Here is a 23,291-nt window from a genome sequence, read left to right on the forward strand (position 1 = left end):
TGAGATAATTATCTGACCAGATGTATGTGCTGTGTAACATACAGATGAAGGGCTTCCTCAAAAATTGCAGTGAAGCTTGCTACTGCTGTGTTGGCCTTGTCTAAAAGGATCTTTCTTGTCTCTCAAGCTTTAAAAAATGAGGGTATGCCAGTTATGAGCTAGTACCTTAATTAATGGAAAGGGTATGTTTACGTGAGAGTCTAGGTCAGAGATTTAGTGTTCCCTTCTCCTTCCCATGGAGTCTGCCAGCCACTATAATTTACAGTGGTATCCACCACTACTCAGATTGGGAAGAATGAGCGTTACAGCAAGGCAGCATCCAGACCATCCTCGGGGCACAGCAGTCCAGCACTTGACTTGCTTTAGGGCCTCTCTGAATAAAGCAGGTGACTATTACAACCTTGTTCTCAGTTCCTCCCAAGTGTTCTGCATGAAAGTTTTTTGATTCTGTTCTGCTCTGCAGTACTTGTTAATTTTTTATATTGCTTCAAAAATGCAATAAAAGTATGTTGCATTCCTATAGTGGCAAGGAGAGGAGTTAATGGTTCCCCTGTGGTTGAGTCAGCTGAGCAGAAGTTAGCATCACCCAGTAACACCAGTGCTATAAGAATAACCTGGGAATGTGGAGCCCAAATGGAATGCCTTCGGCTGCTATGTAGGATTCAAGGTGCAGACCTGTGATCAGAAGCTCTGGATATGCTCTCTGGAGGGGTGCTATTGCTTGGCAAATTGTCTAAGAAACAAAGTGCCAATTGACATCTAGTTCATTATAGGACAAACTTAATTTTGCAGTATTGATTTACAGAAGCCTAAAGCCACAGTGAAGTTTAGTAATCTGTTTCTTGCAGTTAATGTAAACAAGCATGTCTGTGTGGTGAGAACATAACTACTTGTTCAATATCTCACTTTAAAACAGCTTTTCTTTCTAGGAGTAGTGCTTTTATTCATTATTGTATAAGAAATTGAAGACTTATTTTCCCAACATCAATAATGATCCCGTTCTCAACTTTTTGACCTCTGGCTTAGTAAATATCATTAATTGTGATAACTGAATCACTTGAAATAACCAGCTGTCTATCCTGTAATGGCCAAAGGTGAAGGCCTTAAATTTGAGCGCTCTTAGCTCTCTGATGCAAGCTATGTGATGCTGCTAGCATCTTGAAAATACTTATTTCAGTTTGTAAACTGAAGAATGGCTATCTACTGTCAGTTCTCTCTCTACTTCTCTGCTTTCACAACCACGGACAGTACAAATGTTACTCATACTGTGGGTGACAGATCATTCTCTTCAAGTATGTTATTAGTCTGCTCTATTTTACTGAAAGGGATGAAACTACTGTCAGCTGGTACGTGGATCTGATGGCATTACTGTCCCTCTCTGGACAGAATAAATGCATATTAGTAAATGATGGCTAACGGTCAGACTTTCTGACTTATTTGTTTTTATATAACCTAACACTAAAGCCCTTTAAACACCAATTCTCAGTGTTAGAGCTTAATGTTATACTCTGCTTTAAAAACACTAACAAAAAAACCCAACAAAAAGCAAAACAGACACATAGACAAAAAAGAACCACAACAAAAGAGAGAGAAAAGTATAAGAAGCCTAAGTGCCTTGTCCTACCTCCTGCAGGAAATGGACAGGAAGGAGCGCAGAGCAAATATCAGGATCTTCTTCACCCCAGCCTGCACCCTGCTTGTGATGCTCCCTTTGCCCTTGCAGTACTCTGTAACCTGCCTATGGAATGTGTTTTCCAGCAGAGGAGTTTACATCATTAAGAGTGCCAAACATAGAATCCGCCTTCTAAAAGACATGAGAGCAGAGGAGTGCTTTCTAGTGAGTATGCTGACATGCTTAGCGGCTTGAACAAGAGGATCAGTCTTTTCATCTTTTTTCCCCCTAGTTGGCCTTTCCCTTTGGTTTGCAGTAAGTTCCTCCTAGTTAGAAGCTGAGACTTACAGTGGTTTTGTGTGCACATACCTGTAGTGCAGGGAGAGGAACAAAGAAATCTTCCTGGAAAGTGTGCTGTCTCAACAAGAGTCTGCCCTATTTCTGCCCCTTCCCTTAGGAATTAGTAAGAAGAAAAGGGATTTTGCTAAAAGCAATAGGCAACTTTTATCTTACCAGAGACCACAACCTATTCTATGAGATGCAGCTCCATAGGGATCTCTTCCCTTCTACATTCTCCTAAATATTAAAGCTTACACCTGCTTGATGCTTAGCAGTATTTTGTCTCTTATGTGCTTGAACCTCTTTCTGTCATGGTGAATTTTTTTTTCTTCCCCTGCAGTGATGTTCTGGATGTAATGTTTGTTTAACTTCAGGCATAAAGCAACCTGTTCCTAGAATCACTGAATATCATGAGTTGGAAGGGACCCATAATGATCATAGAGTCCAGCTCCTAAAACAATTGTGATCTTCTATGAGAAATGGCCACAAATTCAGTTCTGCAAAGTACATATCTGTCTTTTCTTAAAGGGATGGAAGCCTTTTGGCTTTTCAAGCCATTGGTAATGCAGAACAAAGAGAAGTGGAAAACTTCCCAGTCTGCATATGTTTTAAGTATGCTAGAAAGTCTGTCAGACTTTAAGAATAAATTGGTTATCTTAAAGTATGCCTTTAAGTTGCTGCTGTTGAAAACAGCAATTCTTAAACCCAAGCAATTCTTAAAAAGTGTCGCAACATTTCTTATTCCCAGTCCATTAAAGAGTGTTTTGATTTCTGGCCACCAACACCTCCAGTAAGAAAATATCCTGCCAAGAATACCACAGACTGTGCAGAGCATAGGACATGGTCCCTGAAGTGGGATTGTCTGTCTCTCAGTGTATGAAGACTGATACCCTTCCTGAGAGTGGGTGGTGTCTCTTAGAAACCTCAACTGAGAAGCAGCTGGAGCATCACTGTGTTGCTTTGCTGACAGCTCTGCAAGACTCTGTTAACAGCCTGGTTACAACAAGGGCACCACCGTTCCATGTTAAGATGCTTGAAGAAGAGTTGAAACCAAAGGCATTAAAGATTACTGCAGCTCCAAAACACTTGATTTATGACAATTTATTTACTTCCTTGCTATATCCCTTGATATCTTTTATTTTCCTGTAGCTTGAGATCACTTTTTTCCCTTTGCCAGGACCTGGACAAAACCTGATTCTGCTCTGAAGGCAGACTCAGAACCTTATGACCAGATGACCCATCTGATGGACAAAACATTTTCAAAGCTCTTGAGATAGGATGGAAAAGAAAAAAAAGTCCTAGAATATGATTTGGAGTAGGAGGAAGCATCATTTCTTGGTTCCTCTGTGGAATTTAAAGCATTCACTGAACAAATTCTTCTACCTGCCTGGAGATTGTCACAGCTCAGCAAGTGCTCTGCTCTTTGTCCTAGAAGCCATGTGTGCTTCAGCACCAGCACTCCTTGCACAGGTTGTATCTGTGGAGAGTGGGGAGATTTGTTCATCTAGGCCTTGCAAACAAGGTGGGGTGGTTTCACTGAATGATGCTTGGAGTGCAGTACTCCAGACTAATGGGCTGTAGGGATTGTTTGGCAGACCTGCTTTACAATAGCATGAGAGATAATGGCCTGAAGTTGCATCAGGGGAGGATGAATATCAGGTTGGATATTTAGAAACATCTCTTCTCAGAAGGAGTGGTGAGGCATTGGAACAGGCTGCCTGGGGAGATGGTGGAGTTACTGACCCTGGGGGTGTTTGAGATGTGACTCTGAGGGACATGAGTGGACATGGTGGTGATGTGTTGATGGTTGAACTATATGATTTTAGTCATCTTTTCCAACCTTTATGATTCCATGATGTCTTGTTTTAATCTGCCTCTTTTCACCTCTTCATTGCCCACTGACTTTAGTAGGATTAGTGACCTCTGAGAAACAAATGAATTTCCCTTTGAAGTATTTCCTTCTAAGAATCAAACAGCCTTTTCCTTGAATGGCTTTATCTGACCATGGAGTTGATATGTTTTCTAGATGGTGAGAAAGGCCAGCACAATCTTACATATCTACTGCCCTGTCACAAACACTAAAAATTGGGTAAACAAAAAAAGGCCTTTCTGCCAGATGCTGTTTTGCCAAGTGAAACCTATGAAACCTTTGATCAAATGATAGCAACAATTGCACTTGAAGTAGGGTGTTAAATTGGCATAAATCAACACAAGAACAAGGTAGAGGACGTACAGTTTCTGGTTGGGATATGGACTGTACTTTTAAAGTTGCTGAATTATGTGAGTGTTCATAGTCTGGGTGGGCAAGAATCACCCTGATGTGCATTATGTTGAGGTCACTGTAGAGTTTTTGTTGAAGATGGCCTGGTTAGGGACCCACAGGAAATGTTTGTTCCCTTTATAGTTGAACAGTAGGTTGTCAAAGGAAGGAAAAATGTAGTTTACGATGAGCAGAGTTAGGAAAGGAATTAGCTGGGGAGAAACTCATCAATTCCCTGGAGGATGTTTTGAGAAAAAAAGACTACCCTAGGAGTTTTGCCTGGTTTTTAGTCTGAAGGCACACAGTGAAGAAGAGGACTGAGGCTGTATGAAGATTTGAACTTTGCCAAATATTGAATTTTTGCAGCAATCTGGTGGCCTTAGGAAGCTGGATTATCCTGTAAATGATTTGGATATTGTGCCACAAAGATTCAAAGGAGTAAATTGAGTAGAGTTCTATGAAAACATTGTTTGATATGCTTAACATTGGACTCCTCTCCTGCATGTGAATTTAGGGAAATCTTACGAAGATTGAAAGTCTTTCATGGAAATATTCTTTTCAGAATTATTGGTAACATCATTCTTTCAAGGATTATGATTATGTACTGTTCAAATTGTGTGTGAGTTTACAGGCACACACTAATACATTCAGGGTAGTGAAGGCAAAAGAAGAGATTTTTATGCAATCTCTGCATATAAACTTATTTTCTTCTCTTTAGTGAAAAAAATATACATTGCTTGGGTATGTATAATTCTGACTTGATACTGACTGTAGGAAACTGTAACTGTACAAATTTTATACATAAAACTTGTGCTTTCATCATTTGCCTATGGATAAGGATGCATTGGAGGCAAGAGAATAAGTAATTGAAATGAGGGCCCAGATCTTCCTAATATTCAAACTCTATAATAAAAAGTATAGTAGCCACAAGTGCTTGATTTGTGGGAAATTCTTAAAATATTCCAAGAGAGTGATTTTCCTATTTGTTGTTGCATATAGTGTGATTTTTTTTTTTTTTAATTAAAGTAGATATGGTTAAAAACAGCTACTACTAAACTCTCCAAGACCTCAAAGTACTCATACATTTTCCCATGGGATGCTGCAGATGCACGCACCCAGAAAAACCTTTTTTTGTTAAAATGTGGTCTTAATAAACCTCATTTATGCACAATCTTTCTTCTGCCAGCCCACGCCCTTACCTCCTTTCTTTGAGAGGGAATGGAAACGCATAGGAATTTGGTCTCCAGATTTTCTTCCTTTTCATTTAAGGCCTGCTGCTGACAAGGGAACGTAGAAAAACTAGCAAAATAAGAGAGCAGCCTGAATGCACATACGGAGGGGACAATATAGTAAGAACTATTTGAGATCTCTTGGTTCAAGAAACATGTTGCCTGCATTATGGTCTGCCTTTCAGCTTTGTTGTCAGTCAGGTGTGGCCATGAGAATTGCCCCATTAAGGGAACAACACCGAATGGGGAACTCTAAGAGAACTGGACCAGAGATTCATTACCTGTGAATATCAAAAGGTAACAAAAAAGGAGGTTGCTTGAAACTAATCTATTTACTAATTTCTTAAGCAATAGATATTTGTGAAATTCATGCTACTCATGACACTGGGCAATCACATTGCTCCAGTAGGTAAGCTTCAAAGGGACCACATCTCAATGTGTTCGAAGCCAAGGGAAAGGACAGATAGATGTGCAACCCTTCTGTAACTTTTTGCTTTGAAGCCTAGCTACTCAAATAAGTACTGATGTGACACTGCAGCCATATCTAACCATTTCCTTATTCTGATGCAGTAGTGATTACAGCCATCTAGGTGATATGGAGTGCAATATTTAGATCCAGAGTATTACTTTAGCCTCTGTGTTCAAGAGAGATTCTGTTAAAATGGGGGTCTTTGACACTGCACAGCAATTCTTGCAAAATTGCATAGAGTAAAAGAACAAAATTGTGATAAAGCCTTTAGTGTAACTAAATTCAAGCAATAAATAGGCATATAACTTTAAAATTATCTCCCTTGTGCTTTGGTGTCAAAACAAATCTAGCTCTTGTAGCAAATGGGATCACAAGGAAATGGCAGATACAAAGTTTCTAGCTCAAAAAATGTTTCTAACACCAGGTTCATGTGACCTGGAACACATATTATCTATGGCTAATCCTTTCTTCACAGCTGCAGAAAGCATGAGAAAGCTGACCTGAGTTTCATCATGAGCAGGGAAAAGATGTGGAGGTTGTATTCTGTAGAACATGGCAAGAAAGAAACTGATCTTTTCTAATTTTAGTACTGTTTGTTTGGGTTTGTGAGAGACAGCTGGCCTATAGCTCAGTGGTGTATTTATCCTGCACTGGTCTCATTTTGTGTGTGCTTTCCTGACCTATTCCTAGGCTTCTGCTCCTGGATGAAGATCCACATTTCTGTGAAATTACAATGATGCAACACCTACATACTTCTTGGGGATACTGTTGGTATCAGTCTCTCTGCTGTCAGTAAATCAGTATCTAGCCTACAGAACTTCTGTTAAGTCTTACATCTTTCTGGTGCTCTTGATAGCTCATCTCTTATGAGCAGAAATATATGCGTATAATTTCATAAACACCACTTATGCCTTTCAGAAATAATTTTGTTGTAGTAGTTGTTCTTTTATATTAGGGGCAGGATTTAGGCCTGATTTATCTTGATAATCTGTTGTTATTCATCATATATTACAAGAACATATAGTTGAAGGTATTTTTGAAGTGCTCACTTCATGGTCACTAGAAAGTCAGTACTCTTATCCACACCTTAGGTTCTTTTTCTTTGAAATGATCTCTCAAATTTTAACTAGATCAGGATTTTACTGTAGCAGTAGATGAGCCATATTATTTAGAAAGAAATGTTTTACGTGCTAAAAAGTGTAAATGAAAACTCCAGTGTATGTATTCTGTTGGCATTCTTTTACAGTTTAAAATGTCTATCTGTATTTGACAGCATCAGAAATGTTGGCTTTAGCTCCCCTTCCAGGTTTGTGTGCTGCTTCTTGCTATGCAATACTACGCCTCTGGCCATGCAGCCCCATTACTTCCCTCCCCTATGCTGCCTCAGTTAAAATGTGTGAGCTTTCTCACCTCCAAGCTGTTGCTCTCTCAAGTGCACAAGTCCTGTGTGTGTCAGAGGCACCTGGTCACTTGTAATTTGTACTTTCTTTCATTCACAAGAAACTGAACTCTTAAGTCTTGTTATAGGGGATTAATCTTTCCATCTCTTGCCCTTTGAATTATTGCTGATCATCTTTCATTTACAAACTGATTTCTTGGATGATGATGACAATCTTTTAACTCACCTCTCATTTTTCTGTTTTCACATAACTACTCATGAAAAGTGCTTGAATTTTTTTAATTTGGTAAATAAGACTAATTTTATTCACATCATACTGTATGTATTGGAACGCCGAGCAAGGAAGAAATGTCACTTTTTTGTTCATCGCGTGCAACAGTACTGATCATAAATACAGGGATTTCCTCAGCTCTGGATTCCTGAGATGTTATTCAGAAATACTATCTACCCTGAGGCACTCACAAACACGAAAACTGTGCTACAAACTAGCCCCTCAGCAGAACGTGCTCTTGGGAGAGGTTCTGAATGGTTTTTAGCAGTGGTAGTATGGAATGGTCTTTACAACTGTCCTGGTTTCAGCTGGGATAGAATTAATTTTCTTTCTAGTAGCTGGTATGGTGCTGTGTTTTGTATTTAGAATGAGAATAATGTTGATAGTGCAAAGATTTTTTTAGTTGTTGTTGAGTCATACTTACCCTAAATCAAGTTTTCAGCTTCTCTTGCTACCTCAACAGTAAGGAGACTGGGGGTACATAAGGAGCTGTTCGTGGGGACAGAACCAATACATCTGACCCAGACTGGCCAATGGGATGTCTTATACTCTATGGCATTATTCTCAACAGTAAAGCTGGGGAGAATTGTCTTTGGAGGACAGCTGCTGGGCATTTTCTGAGTGTGTGATGGGCAATTGTGCTGTGCATCACTTGTTTATTGTTTATTTTTTATCATCACTACCAGTGACAGGACAAGGAGAAATGGCCTCAAGTTGCTCCAGGGGAGGTTTAGGTTGGAGAAAAGGAAAAACTTCTTTACAGAAAGGGTTGTTAACCACTGGAATAGGCTCCCCAGGAAGGTGGTTGAGTCTCCACAGTCCTGCAGAGAAGGATTTGGGGGTCCTGGTGGATAAGACGCTGGACATAAGCCAACAGTATGCACTTGTAGCCCAGAAGGCCAGCTGTGTGCTGGGCTGCATTAAAAAAGGGGTGGCCAGCAGGGAGAGGGAGGTGATTGTGCCCCTCTACTCAGCTCTTGTGAGGCCCCATCTGGAGTGCTGCATCCAGGTCTGGGGTCCCCAGTACAGAAAAGATGTGGAGCTCTTAGAGCGGGTCCAGAAGAGGGCCACTAAGATGATCACAGGGCTGGAGCACCTCTCCCATGAAGAAAGGTTGAGGGAACTGGGCTTGTTTAGTTTGGAGAAGGCTCCGTGGAGACCTCATTTTGGCTTTCCAGCACCTGAAGGGAGCTTATAAACAGGCGGCGGAATGGCTGTTTATGGGTGGATAGTGATAGGACAAGAGGGAATGGTTTTAAACTGAGATGGGAGGTTTAGGTTACATATTAGGAGGAAGTTTTTTCACACAGAGGGTGGTGACACACTGGAACAGGTCGCCCAAGGAGGCTGTGGATGCCCCATCCCTGGAGGCATTCAAGGCCAGGCTGGATGTGGCTCTGGGCAGCCTGGTCTGCTGGTTGGCGTTGTGGTTGGCGACCCTGCACATAGCAGGGGGGTTGAAACTAGATGATCAGTGTGGTCCTTTTCAATCCAGGCCATTCTATGATTTTTCACCATTACTATCCCTGAATGTGTTTAAAAAACATTTGGATGTGGGGCTCAGGGACATGATTTAGTGGAGGGTTGTTAGAGTTAGGGTAGTATGGTTAGCTTGTAGTTGGACTTGATGGTCTTGAAGGCCTTTTCCGATCCGAGAAATTCTACGATTATTATTTTCCCTTCCTTTTCTATTAAACTGTCTCTATCACAACGCGCAAGTTTTACCTTCTTTTTCCTATTCTCTCCCCTATCCCACTGGGAGAGGACTGCATGAAAGACTGTGGTGCTGAGCTGCCTACTGGATTAACCCACAGCAGCTTGTTCCTTTTTTTGCCTTTGAAACTATTTCAGACTTTTTGATAAAATCTTCATCCACACTGCTCCAAAGAGAGAGCTGGGAGCAGAGAGAGGGATATGTATTATTTCATCTGTGGCTTTTGCCATGCTTCAGCTAGTCTTCAGATATGATGTAGGTGGTTAGTTCTGAGCTATTCACAAAACAGTTCTATTGAGATAAGCCTTGGCAATTTTGGATGTTTATCCAGTGAATAGTATGCAAGTCTCTTGAACTTGTGAAACTTTCCAAAATAACAAGCTCTCTACGGAATGTCAACTATTGTGATTCCTGCTTTGGGATTAGTCAAATACCTTGAAATACTTTTTCTTACTGATTTTGCAACATTCTTAATTCTGGTGTTATTCAATAAACTCAGAAATGTAAAACTGTAACCATAAGGGAGAGAGGATTGTATGTGTGAGACACTGCATGTATGTTTAAGATAAAAGAAAACAGCAGAATTCTTACATTTTTTTTTCTTTATTCTTGGCACTTGTACAGATTGTTTGCCAGTTAAAATCCCATCTTGTTTATATGAATTACTTCACTACTGAAAATGACTTAAAAAAAAAAAAAAAAAAAAAAAAAAAAAACCAACAACAACAAAAAAGCCTGCCAAAAACTTATTTGAGAACTACAGTTACTAATCATGTAGTGCCTGGATCTATTTCCTTAACTATACCTCTATGCTTAGTTTCTTTCCCAGGCTGTAATAAGCTCTTTGAAATTTACTGCTTTATCTTACTTTCACCATTAACTGCTTGCTTAATTTCTAAAGGTTGTTAATGTAAGAGACTTTTTGTTCCTGTTGCAAAGTCTGAGGGTGATCCTACAGATCCTTACCTTGAAGCATTTGTAATATTAATTTGTTATGGGAAATAGGAAAAAGTACAGTGAGCTTTTCTTTCTAGCTTTTACAACTGATTGAAAAGCTGAAGAGATTTGCAGCTTTGTATGCTCCTGCAGGTTCAGAAAGATAGATTAATTTATGCAGTTTTATTCTGCATGGAGGCGCTTGCTTCCTTAAACAGGTTATTAGTGAGAATCCTCTGGGGAGCTGAAGAATCATAGGGGTAATGGCTGTCCAGCCTGTTCTATGTAAATTGGTGACCAGGTAAGCTGGTTTTGAAAATCCTCTGCAACTGATATGTTTCAGCCTCTCTGGGTGAGAGTCCTGTACTATGCTCTTAGTGAAGTTTTTTCTGGTCTCTACTGAACCTCTCAGTATGCTGATGTGGATGTTGGCCTTTTTATATTGTCTGCCACTTTCAAAAACTATTTGACTCTGTTGTCTTTGATACATCTCTCCAGGTAGTTGCTGCCTCTAGTGGATCATCCCTTCTTCAAGAGACTAAGCAAACCCTGACCTCAGCCTCTCCTTGCAAGCCTTGTGCCCTGACAGTCTCAACAAATTCTCTACATCCCTCTTGAACACATCCTTGATCCCAAAAGTGAATGAAGTGTAGCATTATCAATGCTGAATAGAGAGGGATAACCTCTCTGTATGGTGGACATATGTGGTCCTTTGCTTTATTTGTAACAAGAGTACACTGATTGAATGATATTAATCTGGCATCCAGTGCAACCTCAGGATTTTTTCAAGCTAATCAGCTTATGTCATTTCTGACCTTTATAGGTGCATGGGGTTTTTCTTTGCCATGTAAAAGCTTTTCACTTTTCTGTGTTGATCTATGTGATGTTTGTTTGCCCACTACTCAAATTTATGGCGAAACTACTTTGGATTGACGTTCTGTCTTTTGTCATAACGGTCACTTCCAATCTAGTATCCTACAGGGTAATTCAGAAAAATTACAGGCAAGTTTCAGTCAGATTTATTCTCATGAGGAAGATTTCTCTATCCACTAACTGTAGAAGGAACCATGAAATATTTATTCTCTAATCTAAGACTAGCTTTTGCAGATCATCCCTGCAAAGAGTGTATATCTGCTGTAGCTTTTAGAAGTTTTGACTGTGGGACATAGAAAAAGACTGCAACTTTCTTTTCTTTTTACCCTGCTATGCAATGCTCAGGTGTGAATAGAACTGTAGCCTTCTGTTTGCGAAGATGTTCTTCTGCTTTGTGTCTGTTTCTGCCTTCCAAATATTCTATTTCATCTTTAATGGTTATGGCACACATTAAGCAGAGAACAATCTTATGACTGAACCAGCTCCACAGTCTGCTAGCTTCATTATGGAACCTTAACTTAATGTTCAGACTGTTGGTGCATTAATAATTGCTCAGCATAAAATGTTGGCTTGTTTTCATGTCTTTTTTCTTTACTGAGCTTTCACTATTTGTAAATAGCATACCTCCTGGCTAGTTACCCTACGCTGCATTTTTCTTGTTAATGTGATATAGAGGGAAGGTTAACTACAAGTACTTGCAATTCTTCTCAGATTTTCACCAGAGCTCCTGTTTTAATATTTTTAGATAGTAAAACCCCAGTGGACACATTTATGTGAATATTCCCATCCCTTTCTTTGTTTCAGTGGCCTCTCTCAAGAATGTATTTTGCTGTTGACCATGCAGATATCACTTGGATTTATTTATCAGCTATAGTGGTTCTTAACATTTTTTTCCCCAGCTTATTTCTAGACTGCCAAGAATCTTGCAGTAGAAAGGTAAGTGCTCATATAGCAACTCTACTCCACTCATATAGCAGCTCCAATTTGTATTGCTTTTTTTCTTTTTTTGCCTCTCCAGTTGTTTTGAGTTGGTCTCCTAGAAGTAGTTTATGTAAGTTTTTACAGACCCCAAGATGAAAATGGTTGTTTTATATGATAGGAAAGTGGACAAGCAGTGAGTGCTCTTAAGCTATTGCTTACTATAGAGAAAGCAGTATGTGATAAGCGTATGTAATATATTCTGGATAGCGTTGCCTGTAGGATTTGCTTTGAAACATGTATTTAACTAGCTTTGCTAAATATATATATATATATATATATATTTTGAAAAACCACAAAAAGATTTCACTTTGGTACAGCTCTTCAAACAAAATTTACAACATATTTCATTTAATCTTTTCTCCTTCAAAACAAATACATTCCATCATCTCAAGCCAGACTAGGTTAAAAGGAAGATATTTTAACAAGTGAAGAAGCGTACTACTACCAAGAGGGATAGCAGCAAAAAGGCACAAGACTGATGAGTGAGTGGCTTGCTCAGTCTCAGCAGCAGCAATTTCTCTCTTCAGCCACTAACCACCCTATATGCAGCTGCATGAAAAGCCCACTGCTGAGGGGGAGTGAGTGTGACATTCTTGTCAGTAGGATCGAAAGCTGAAATAGCTCATCCTCTCCCTTTTCTTCCTTCAGGAATTGCTGTGCCGTGGCTGCCAGCCTCATGCAGTTTCTTTCTACTGCCAAAGTTCAGCATACGTTTGATGATCCTGCCTGCAGGTGCTTAGTTTACCTTAAAATTATGGGTTACAATTTAAGATTGCTTCATTCATTATATGGTGTATCATCCTTGTTTATTTCTTTTCTTTATGAAAAATGGGTTGCTTTAAAATGTTCACAGCAGTGAGATGCATACATACGCCATAAGATGATCTGCTACCTTGTTCCAGCTGAGGGTAAGGTCAAGTCAGAATTCAGATGATAAAGCAATACCAGGGATGACATTGCCTGGTACTGTGAGCTGTCATGAATATGGTGCTTTTCGGGATTGACAGAAAATGAACTTGCAGTTAGTGACCCTGAAAGCTTCTGGAGTTATTCTCTAGTGCGAAATGTGCGGCGTGTGTGAAAGAACGGACCTTCATAAAATGGTCTCCAGATGGTGGTTGTATGACTTGGCAGCACTCTGCTGCTCAGCTGGAATAAGTAGCTACTTTGGACTTCTTTGTAAAGGTTTTGTCAGTGTTTTTTTTTGTTGTTGTTTTTTTTTTGTTGTTTTTTTTTCCAAATTCTAGATCCATATTTTACTTGGTACCAGTTAGACAAGGATGGGTATGCAAGTGTTACAAGCATAAGAAATTAAGGAAAAACTTGCCTACAGAAAGGGCTTATTTCTTATAGCTGTAAGTTGCAGATCTGTTGATGGCCAAAGAATGAGTAGTTGAATTCCTTTTCAAATGATACATTTTAGATGTTGTATGGCTATTCCTTTTTTTTTTCTTTTTTTTTTTTTTTTCCCCCAATCTTGTCCATCATGCTGCAGCAATGTTTTAGTTCTTTTTAAAATTGAATAAGGTTTTGAACAAAATCAAATCAGGATATGCTTCAATACTGTTCTCAAGTATAAGTTCTTTCCAATGTTCAGACCTTAATTTCTAAAAAAATAAAGCATTTCTAGAATCATACAATGCATTCATTATTCCCACATACATTCAGCTGTAGTACCTAATGGGAGATGCAGAACCTGAAGTGTGCCTGGCATGTGTTTCACTGAATCCCAAGATTCATCACCTCTTACCCCCCAGCCACATATCTTCACCATGATCCCATCCATCTCCACTGAAACTAGAGCATTCATGAGGTACAGAGTAAAAATCAATGCTGGTTAATCCTGCTGATGATTTAAGTGAGGGAGCTGATGGAAGAGCAGAAGCTGAGTAGTGCACTGAGGAGAGCAATTTTTAAATACTTAATTAGAGAGTGCCTAAATTAGACTAGGAGCTTTCTGGAGTGCAGATCAAGTGTTTTCTCCCCTGATAGGATTAGACCACTTTGGCTACTTATGTCTAGTCCCTTCCAGACGTGCTAGCACTTTGATTCCTCCCACTCCCCAGAGGACTGTAATTAAGAAGTTACTGCTTCCCAAGTGCACAATTATATTCTCTAAAAACCAGTAATGAGCCCTTAGTCTGAAGCATCCCATGCTTACTTCATTAGCATACTCTAGTTGATAGGTAGGTAGTTTATTACACTTGGTGATGTGCTGAGGATGTTTTGTCCTGTAGACAATTTGCTGAAATGCAAATTGTCTTAGAGAGAGGATCAAAAGAAAGATATGAAGTAGACAAAATAGAAGTGTAAGTATTCTTGATAAGTATTTTTTGAATAAAAGATTACATAAAAGATCTGAGTATTCGTTGAGTTTATAAAAAAAGAATTATAATAGGTTTCTAAGGATGAGAAGCTTATGTTTTGCTTTTTTTTTTATGTTTTTTTTTTTTTTATTTTAGGCGGTGTTAAAAAATGCTGATTTTAAATAAGTTGGAAGATAACTACTCAAAGAGACAGTCTCTCTGCTGGTGACAAAAATAAAGTTCAAAGACTTGTTAATCCTTAAATCCTCTTGTTTAGACTAGCTATGAATTCAGTTATATCAGTTGTACTTGTAAGCTTCTGTGAAGGCGAAGCTGGTTATATGGAAATTATGTGTGCAAGGTGACTTGTTTGGAGACCTGTTTAGAGCAGTAATTTGTTTAACCCACTACACCACTGTTTTTGCCACATCTGACAGAAATTAAGCAAGCCTTAGGCATGATCTTCCAACACAGCCGCAAAATGTTAGCTAAAACTTCATTGTTGGAATGTATGCCTTCATGCTCCTTTCTGGGTGGACATGGAGGCTGTTGTATTCCCTCTCTTACTGCACCAGCCTCTAGGCTTTCAGTTGTGCTTCCTTTCTGCTTTCTCTGTTTAGACTAAAGAATCACAGAATCATAGAATAGCTTGAGTTGGAAGGAATCTCAAGGATCATCAAGCTCCAACCTACCTGCCACAGGCAGGGCCACCAACCTCCCCATTTAATACTAGACCAGGCTGCCCTGGGCCCCATCCAACCTGGCCTTGAATACCTCCAGGGACGGGGCATCCACAACCTCTCTGGGCAGCCTGTTCCAGCACCTCACCACTCTGCATGTACTTTCTTTGATATTCTAGCTCTTGGAATCTTTTCCTTGTTCATTCATTGGTGCTTTTCAATTAGCCATTGTCTCTCAAATACAGTGCTCAAAGATGGATGGAGTAGTCTGGGTGACACTATATTAGTGTCTGGCTGAGCAGAAGGCTTTTTATTTTTTTAATTCTTTGTTATACCTCTGTTTCCTGTATTACAGTGTAATTTCTTTTTCTTCAGTACTGTGGTAATTGCTAACTCATGTTCAGCTTGTGACCCCTTGGGTCCTTCTCTACACAGTTCCACTCAGCTAGTCTTTTGCCACCCTGCCTTATGCAGGTTTTTATTCCTACCTAAAGATATGTAGTGCTATGAAATTCAATAAGAACAATATCAATATCTTTCTAAATTAATTATTTATCCAATTTTGCCACAAAAACTCTTTACTCCGAGCCTCACTGCCAGAGATGAGCCACAATCTGGAACCCCCTACAAGAGGAAAACATCTTTCTGTGCTTGGACCACAATTCAAGAAGAGGATTTAAATCTCAATTAGTAGATACTGTTACCTTGGACCTTCAAGGAAGGCTTAAAAATTAGGAATCTCCTAAGGAAAGCAGGAAAGTCATAGTTCTAAAAGAGTAGGTTCTTATGTAGTAATTTTCTGCTGTTCTACAAGTTATGGCAACTTTCAAGTATGTTGAGTGCAAGCAAAATAGCATGGCAGTGGCTTGGGAGAGAAAACAAAAATACAAACTGCACAAAAATTAAGGAAACAAAATAATGAATCTTTTTTTAGTAGATGATTCTAATAAATTGCAGTTCAGCAAGTTAACATAATGAAGTAAATGCTATACTAGAAACTAGGCAGTACTTCCTTCCTTATTTTATGTTCCAAAATGACTTTTGTAATCACCGGTACTGTCTGCAAGCATTTTAATCCTGGCTGTTGGCATGTCAAAACTATGAAATCACTTGCAAGAACTAACTTGGAAACATGTAAAAGTACTACAGTTATGTGCTTCTGATACTGCCCTGTTTTGGTCAGGGATGAGTGAATCATGAACAATATTATTGTTTTTTGGAATTTGTTCAGACCCTCAACATTATTCATTACGTGTATTTGGAGAAAGTCTTTAAAATAACAGTGCTAAGTGAATTGTATACGACTTCACTGCAAATCTAAGATTAACTTAACAACTTCATATGTTTTTTATATATTCCTTCTGTTACCCATAGTGCTAGCTGATAGTGATATTTGTCATGCAAACAAAGCAAGTATTTTAGTTGGAGTGTGCAGATCTCTGAATAGAATGAGTGTTACTCTATTTATCACAATAGTGTTACTAATTCAATAATTAAAAAAAGTAGTCAAACTAGCATTGCTATTACTATACAATCAAGCGAATTTAGTATCTTTATTTTGCATCCTGTTGATTTTCATGAGCCTTTGCATTTCCTGCAAACTTTCTATTAGCATTGCTAATGTCTCCATTTAACTTAAATTCCCTTGTATGGCTGAAAGGAATCTTGATTTGTGTAACAAGATAAGAAGATAAAAAGTCTAATTTAGGAAAACATTTTGAAGTGTTGAGTACATTGAAATAACATCCCACTCCTAATAGGACCAGCACTGCTGTCATACTGCAGTATGATGTATGAAGTTATTGTATCTCTAAGTTTGTGAGTGAAGAACAAAAAGAAAAATAGACTCGCTACTTAATACCTTGGAGACGAATGAATTTCAGAGTGGTTACACTCAGAAGATAACGTCTAAAATTATCCCCATGCTTTATAGTATGATAAGATTTTTGTCATCTTGTGGCTGTGTGCAAAAAATGTGTCATGCTGAATATGTGAAAGCGGGAGAGCAATCCCTGTGTCCTCCACCCCTAGGTTTTTTACTTATTGGCCAACACCTGTGACACTCAGTGACAAAATGTGTATCAATATTCTACTAGAAATAGGCCCAGGGGCATTCACATCGTATGATGCTTTCTTCCATACCATTATCTCAGTGAAAGATGGTGGTGTTAGTGGTTCAAGAGTATTAAACCTGTGTATTGAGGTGATGATGGCTCCAAGGGCTCTAATTGGTGCTGTTTTTGAAAGGGAGAAGGGTCTGCAAGGTAACTTTATCAAGAGAAGACACTGAGCATAAGCTTGGTTGTGCAAGCTTGAGATGGTGTCCAGGGTGTAAGTCACAATTTTATAGAGAAAGGAAGTTTGGCAGACTGCTGCCTGCTTTGTTGTAGAATCAAAATGCATAATGAAAGAGAAAAGAAAATAAAGGTTTTAAGATGAGACATTTGCTGCTGGTCCTAAAAGAATTTTAAGTGGTATTGGGTCGGAAAGAGGTTGATCTCTCTGAAGTTAGTTCAACTAAACTTGTCTCACTCTCAGTCATCTTTCATGCTTGACTTGTGAGAGGCTGAGTCTGATTTATGGAAGTGGAAAGTTGCTTTGAAAAACTGATATCCAGGAGCTGTGTTCTTTAAGTAAAATAAAGTGGTGTGCATTCTGTCAAACTCTGGCAACTGAGGCCACACTCTTATGCTGAGATCATGCGGTTAGTAGATACTGATGACAGTGTTTTCCATTTTCAAAATGAGAACAGTGCTACGAGCTCATAAAATTTTGGGAAGAGGCTTTCACTGTGTTTCTGAAGAAGTCAACAGTGCTGAACATCATTAAAAAGGACCACAAGAAAGTGAGTAATTCTGATGAATGAGGCATGGGGGAAAGAATATTAGTCAAGAAAAAAGCAATGGTATCTGCCTGTTCATGTGAGCATGATCCCTTTGACCAAAAAGTGTAGCAGGATTCTGTGGGGAAAATAACAAAGGATGGCCCAATGAAAGCAAAGGAGGAGAGACGAATTCTAGTTACATGGCCATTTTAAACTTGTTTGTTTTTCCTAGTTTTTGATCTCCTATAAACAATATGTTACTTTGTTGATGTAGAGTGTATAGGGTATTTTGGGCCTTGCAGGGTCTTCACTGTATGCTTGCCAGGTACATGTGTGCTTGTAAACCAATAGTCTACTTATCTTCCCCCAGAAGTCTAGGATTTTTGCTTTTTTAACCAGTGTGTTTTTGCAATGTGATGATTTTGATTTCAGGTTGAGCAGCAAAATGAATTATGCAAAAACTTACTGTGCTGAATTAGGACTTGCGGGGAATATTTTCAGTTTCCATGGATTTCCTTCTAAATCTGCACTTCGGATGTTTAGTGTTGTTTATTTTACATTTCTAGGCAACAGAATCCTACTTTGCTCAATGTCAGGGAATAAATTATAATCCATTAGCGTGTCACTTTTAATTCAGAGTTCATTCTGAGGATATTTTTAATGATTTTTTCAACTAGAATTATCACTCTGCTTGTTTGTTTGAACTCCTTGAATACAATTCCTTTCAGTTACAATTATTAAAGGAATTTTTTGGTTGAAACTCCAACATCAGTGTATGTAAAGCAGATTTCTTAAGTCTCATTTCCTATATTTTTTTGTAGAGATATTAATATCCAGTTTTATGATGTTACTATTGTATTAAGGATTGTGGAAAAAATAATTCAGAAATGAAGTCTTTTAATTTAACGATTGGTGTATGATTTATAATATACATAAAAGATTATCTAAGATGCACAAGTCTTATATTTAATTCCATTTTACCTACAGGTTTGATGGATGGCTGTTTGACTTTACCACTCTTACCTATCATGTGCAGGAGAAGCTCTTTCCTCTGAACCCTGTGTTGCCTCTCTAGTGCCTTTCCCAAATCCTGTTCTCAGTGAGCAATGTATAAGGACAGCTTCAATTATTCTCCCTTTGGTTGGAGACCTTGGAAAAACCTTCAGGAGGCTGTGAACTAGTATGCATCATACAGATTATCCTGTCATGTTTTTACTCTTTCTTTTCCCCCTTTCACCTTTTGTCCTGAGGATGTGCCCTTGTGCTGTGACTACATTGTCTTTTAGCTTCCTGTTTTACTTTAGGTCTCTGATCCTCTTAGAATTGATGCTATGCATGCACTTTTGGCTCCCACACAGAACCAGTCAATTTCTAATTTCAGTTTCTAATAGGAAAGAACCAAATATCAAAGCCTGGAGAGTTTTAAGCCCAAGCTGGCTCCAAACATGAGGCAGCACTGTGTTTGTCCCCCTCTGATAGTAGTCTTTGTTAGTATAGCACGTAAAAATTTGAACTATAGCAAAGTTATGTAATGCAAGCATCGTAGTTGTCATATGGCTGGCTGGGACATGCTTTTCACATCCTTTTACCTGAGGGGAAAAAAAAAAAAAAGTATATATATATGACTTTTCCCAGTGCCACAAGGGCTAATAGCCTGGGAACATCAGGGAGGGCATAAAGGTTCACATGAGAGATTTCTTTGGTCTGGTATTATGGCTTCAGTGCCATAGTCCACAACTACACAGACTGGCAAAGAAACAGGTACTACAGGTGTTAAGTCTGGTACTGTTCATACTGATGTCTGCTTTCAAGTAGGAAGGAATACTCTTCATGCGTGGGAAACAAGGAGACTGGCCCGGGGTTCAAACCAGCAAGGCTTATTGATTTCAACTCTTGTGCTGCTTGTGAGAAAAATTGCACAGTCAGAACTGTACAGTATGATCTCTGAAGATCATCTAGTTACAACCCCTCCGCTAAAAAAGTTAATTTTAAATGGAAACAGTGAAGCTTAAGGGACAGTTTGACAATGTTCATGGACACAAAATAATCTATATTCTGTAATGTTTCTGCTGTAAACCTAATGCATTCCTGTATCATATCTGAAAGCAATATTCAGGGTGCATTATCTTTTTCAGTAACACAACGCTAATTTTAGCTGTCAAAAGGTTAGAGTCAAAAACATATAAGAGAATATAATCCCTAGAGTGAAATCTAATGGGGCATTTGATTTGTTTCTGTTCTGTTTCTTCTGAAAAAGTCATTTTGAAGTGGATAATGAATTTATGTAAGTACTGGTTTTCTGATCTCTTTATAAATATTCTAAAAGCTTTTTTAGGAATGCAATTTATTTTGTTTTGTTCTGTTTTTAAAGTGTAACCAAATGGTAGTGTGCGGTTGTTGTTGTTGTTGCTCTTTATCTGGTTGTTTATTTTTTGGTCGATGTTAAAGTGCCTGTGTGAAGGTAGTGGAAGGATGAAATTTCAAAATTCATGTTTTCTCAAGTAAAATTCATATTGTTGTGACAGTTTTACACTTAAAGTATTAGATACATGTTTTATGTGTAATTTTCAGGGCTGCAATTGTACTGGCTGCTCCCGGAGGTTTATCACAGGAAAGGAGAATCCTAAACTTGAAAAAGTTCATGAATTTTAATTTCCACTGCTAATTTGATTATATATGAAGATAAATCATTTCATTTAGGTTTGTTTAGAATTGAGATACACAAGCAAAATTCTCTAAATCTAGATTTTGCATTCTACTGTAAGGCATACTCAGTTTTTGAGCCCCAAAATAACAAATCTGTGCTTTAGCGATGCTAGAAAAATTGTAGAGGAATTCTACTGGAAGTGCTGGAGGTATCTACAAACACAGTTTTAGTAACAAAGGATGAGTCCTGTTGCAGAATTGATGAGACTATGGAGTTGTTAAGATTGCAGTATTTCTTGTCACTGAAGCAGTCAACAATAAGAGATTGAAAAAGGATGGTGGCAGATTCATGGAAAAATGTATGCAGTCCCCATCTTTGAACTTTGAAGCCATTTTCAACAGTAGTGCCCTGACATGACTCTGCTTGAGGCCTTGACAAAGGTCTGACCAAGAGCCAACATGTTTGTTGGCTGTCCCTGAAAGGAACCTGGGTGGTGACATGAAAAAATCTTATCTCTGTTGCTTCACAGTATTGAAATTTAAAAGACATAACACAAACAACATTCAATTTAGTGTTGTACGATACTTGCAGTCAAGCTGGAAAGCTTTTGCCAGATGGTTAATAGACTCAAAGAATGCTTTTAACCTTGGAGAACCAGGCTGAAATGTTTTTTCTTCTCCCTTGTTGACTTAGTCTGCAGCATACAAATGGTGTTTGGCTTGCAGTGATGGCAGACTGAATCTAGTGTCACTGTCTTAATTATGGAAAAAGAAGCAGTTATAGTCAAGAACTCTAAACTTTCATATGCAACTTGCTGCTACACAGCTGAGAAAAGTTGCAATTTCTCATTTAGTGATGGTTTCTGTAGTGTGGTTACCCAGTGATCTCAAGAATTTCCATCCTTCAGCATCATCGTTAGTTCCACTTTTCTCTGCTTTTCTTAAATTGAGAGTGAGATGGAGAGTCATCATAATTATAACACTGCTGTACCAGAACTCACACCACATCCAAGTATAAAAGCTGTCACTTAACATGAGTCATTCTGTGTGTGCATCTCGTGAGTGAACAACTGAATGAGGGATGCCAAAGTCTGCAAGTTATCTCAGCACTTCAGTTGAGTTCAAGGTACAAAAAGTCTCTACTAAACTTTATTGTATTCTTTTTCTTCTCCATGTTTTGGGTTTTCATAGTTGCAGGTTCTGCAGCTAATTTTCTGATGTATCTTCTCAATATTTTGCAAAATTTTGACCTTCCCTTCTATGGGACAAACTGGTAAACTACAGCACTTTTTCTCTAGCTTCTGATAGGCTATGTAACACTGTGTGCACAGCACAAATGTCCGTAGCAATCCAGCTACCAGAATTCTTGGCATTGCCCTTCTATTGCAGAGGCTATGAAGAAAATGAAGAAAGTACAGAGTTTCTTTAAATCAATGTAAAGTTGTTTTTCGTTTTTATTTTTTCCTGTGCTTTCCTCTAGGGACAGAAGCTGTCGGTATGTAAAGGTGCGAAGCTGTCAGTATGCAAAGGTGCAAAGCTGCTCTTCTGGATGAATGAATGTAATCTCCCAGTGATTATCTTTCAAAATCTAGGTAAGATATTTGATTTACTATTTGCACTGATTTAGGTACAACTTGGAAGAAAAAATACAAAACCAAAAGCAACCTTTCAACCTTTCCTATGTGTTACCCAAATGTATGAGTAAGATGAAACAACTATTTGCTGAAGTATTTTCAGAGATGCTTAATCACAAATGAAAGGGCATCTGATAGAAGATATAAACTGTTAAATCCCTACACAAATGGATTCCAATTGCCTGGAATAGATGAACAAGATTCTGAAAGGGTCTAAACTGCTACAATTTGTCAAGTTAACCAGTACCATGGTTATTTTCCAAAATATTTTTTTTTCGAAAGTATTCATTTTGCCTATTTATACTGAAAGATCTTTAGTGAAAGGACTACTTACTACTCTATATTTCTTCAGTACAAGACAAGTTTCTAAGCATTATTACAATAATGCAATTAAGATGAAATAACTACTCCAGAATGATTCTATACAGTGTGGTGAATAGAGCTTTTAATTAATGCTCTAGTACTTTAGATAAAGTCATGACTTATGCAGTGCAGCAATTCATTAAGCTACTGGTTAGAATCACTGCATTACACTGAATAAATTCCCAAATTGGAATGCTTATCAGCTGAGCCTTTCGAAATGGAATCTGCTGAGTTTTGCTATATTAACCCTATCTACAATAGCAGAATGTAGTTTAATTCAACAAGATGTGCTTAGGTGCTAACATGACTGTGTTCAAAGCAAGACACAAACTTATCAAATATATTGTAATTGCTATCATCTTCAGGACGTTTTAAAACTCTGAAACTTTTCCCCCTATTTATTATAACCATACTTATTTCACCAAAGTATCAACTTGCCTTCCCTTAGCTCCAATTTAATTGACCCTCTTAATTGCTAGTTAAAACTTTCCTCCCTACAGTCCACTGACTTCAACAGAATTACAACTTGCGTGGTTTTGGCTGATAGGTTATATCTGAATTAGATTCTAAGGAAGTAACATAATTCTTGCAGTATGTGAAAAAAGAAGCAATTGGCAAAGGTCAATTTTTGAGATACTTTGTGGAAATGTAATTAAGTATAATCTTCTGGTGGGTCCTCTTCTTCTGCATCAGTGTCTTAACAAAACTTCTGGATTTTCTGATTAAAGTTCAGCATCTAGGTGACTTTATTAACA

At 38.4% G+C, this 23,291-nt stretch overlaps 2 protein-coding genes across 7 annotated transcripts in view; one reads left to right on the forward strand and one right to left on the reverse strand.

The window, feature by feature from the left end:
- HTR1F (5-hydroxytryptamine receptor 1F) overlaps positions 1-23,291 on the reverse strand; it is a 111,039-nt gene that overhangs the window by 24,186 nt on the left and 63,562 nt on the right. The window contains exon 1 of one of the 4 annotated variants that reach the window (XM_090134474.1): positions 1,625-1,885. The exons of 2 other annotated variants lie outside the window; for them this stretch is intronic. The gene's annotated coding sequence lies outside the window, so the exon portion shown is untranslated. Of the gene's footprint in view, positions 1-1,624; positions 1,886-23,291 lie in introns of those variants that run through there. One more of the 4 variants, XM_031612682.2, reaches the window with a different exon arrangement.
- The window catches only part of LOC149919877 (uncharacterized), a 72,363-nt gene that overhangs the window by 7,607 nt on the left and 41,465 nt on the right, over positions 1-23,291 (forward strand). For 2 of the 3 annotated variants that reach the window (XM_090134476.1, XM_090134477.1), the window contains exon 2: positions 22,020-22,131. In XM_090134476.1, coding sequence (XP_089990602.1) covers positions 22,020-22,131 — 112 coding nt within the window. Of the gene's footprint in view, positions 1-12,507; positions 12,816-22,019; positions 22,132-23,291 lie in introns of those variants that run through there. The other variant, XR_016463729.1, reaches the window with a different exon arrangement.

This window comes from Phasianus colchicus, chromosome 1 (assembly GCF_987193195.1).
Source record: "Phasianus colchicus chromosome 1, bPhaCol1.hap1.1, whole genome shotgun sequence".
Taxonomy (NCBI): domain Eukaryota; kingdom Metazoa; phylum Chordata; class Aves; order Galliformes; family Phasianidae; genus Phasianus; species Phasianus colchicus.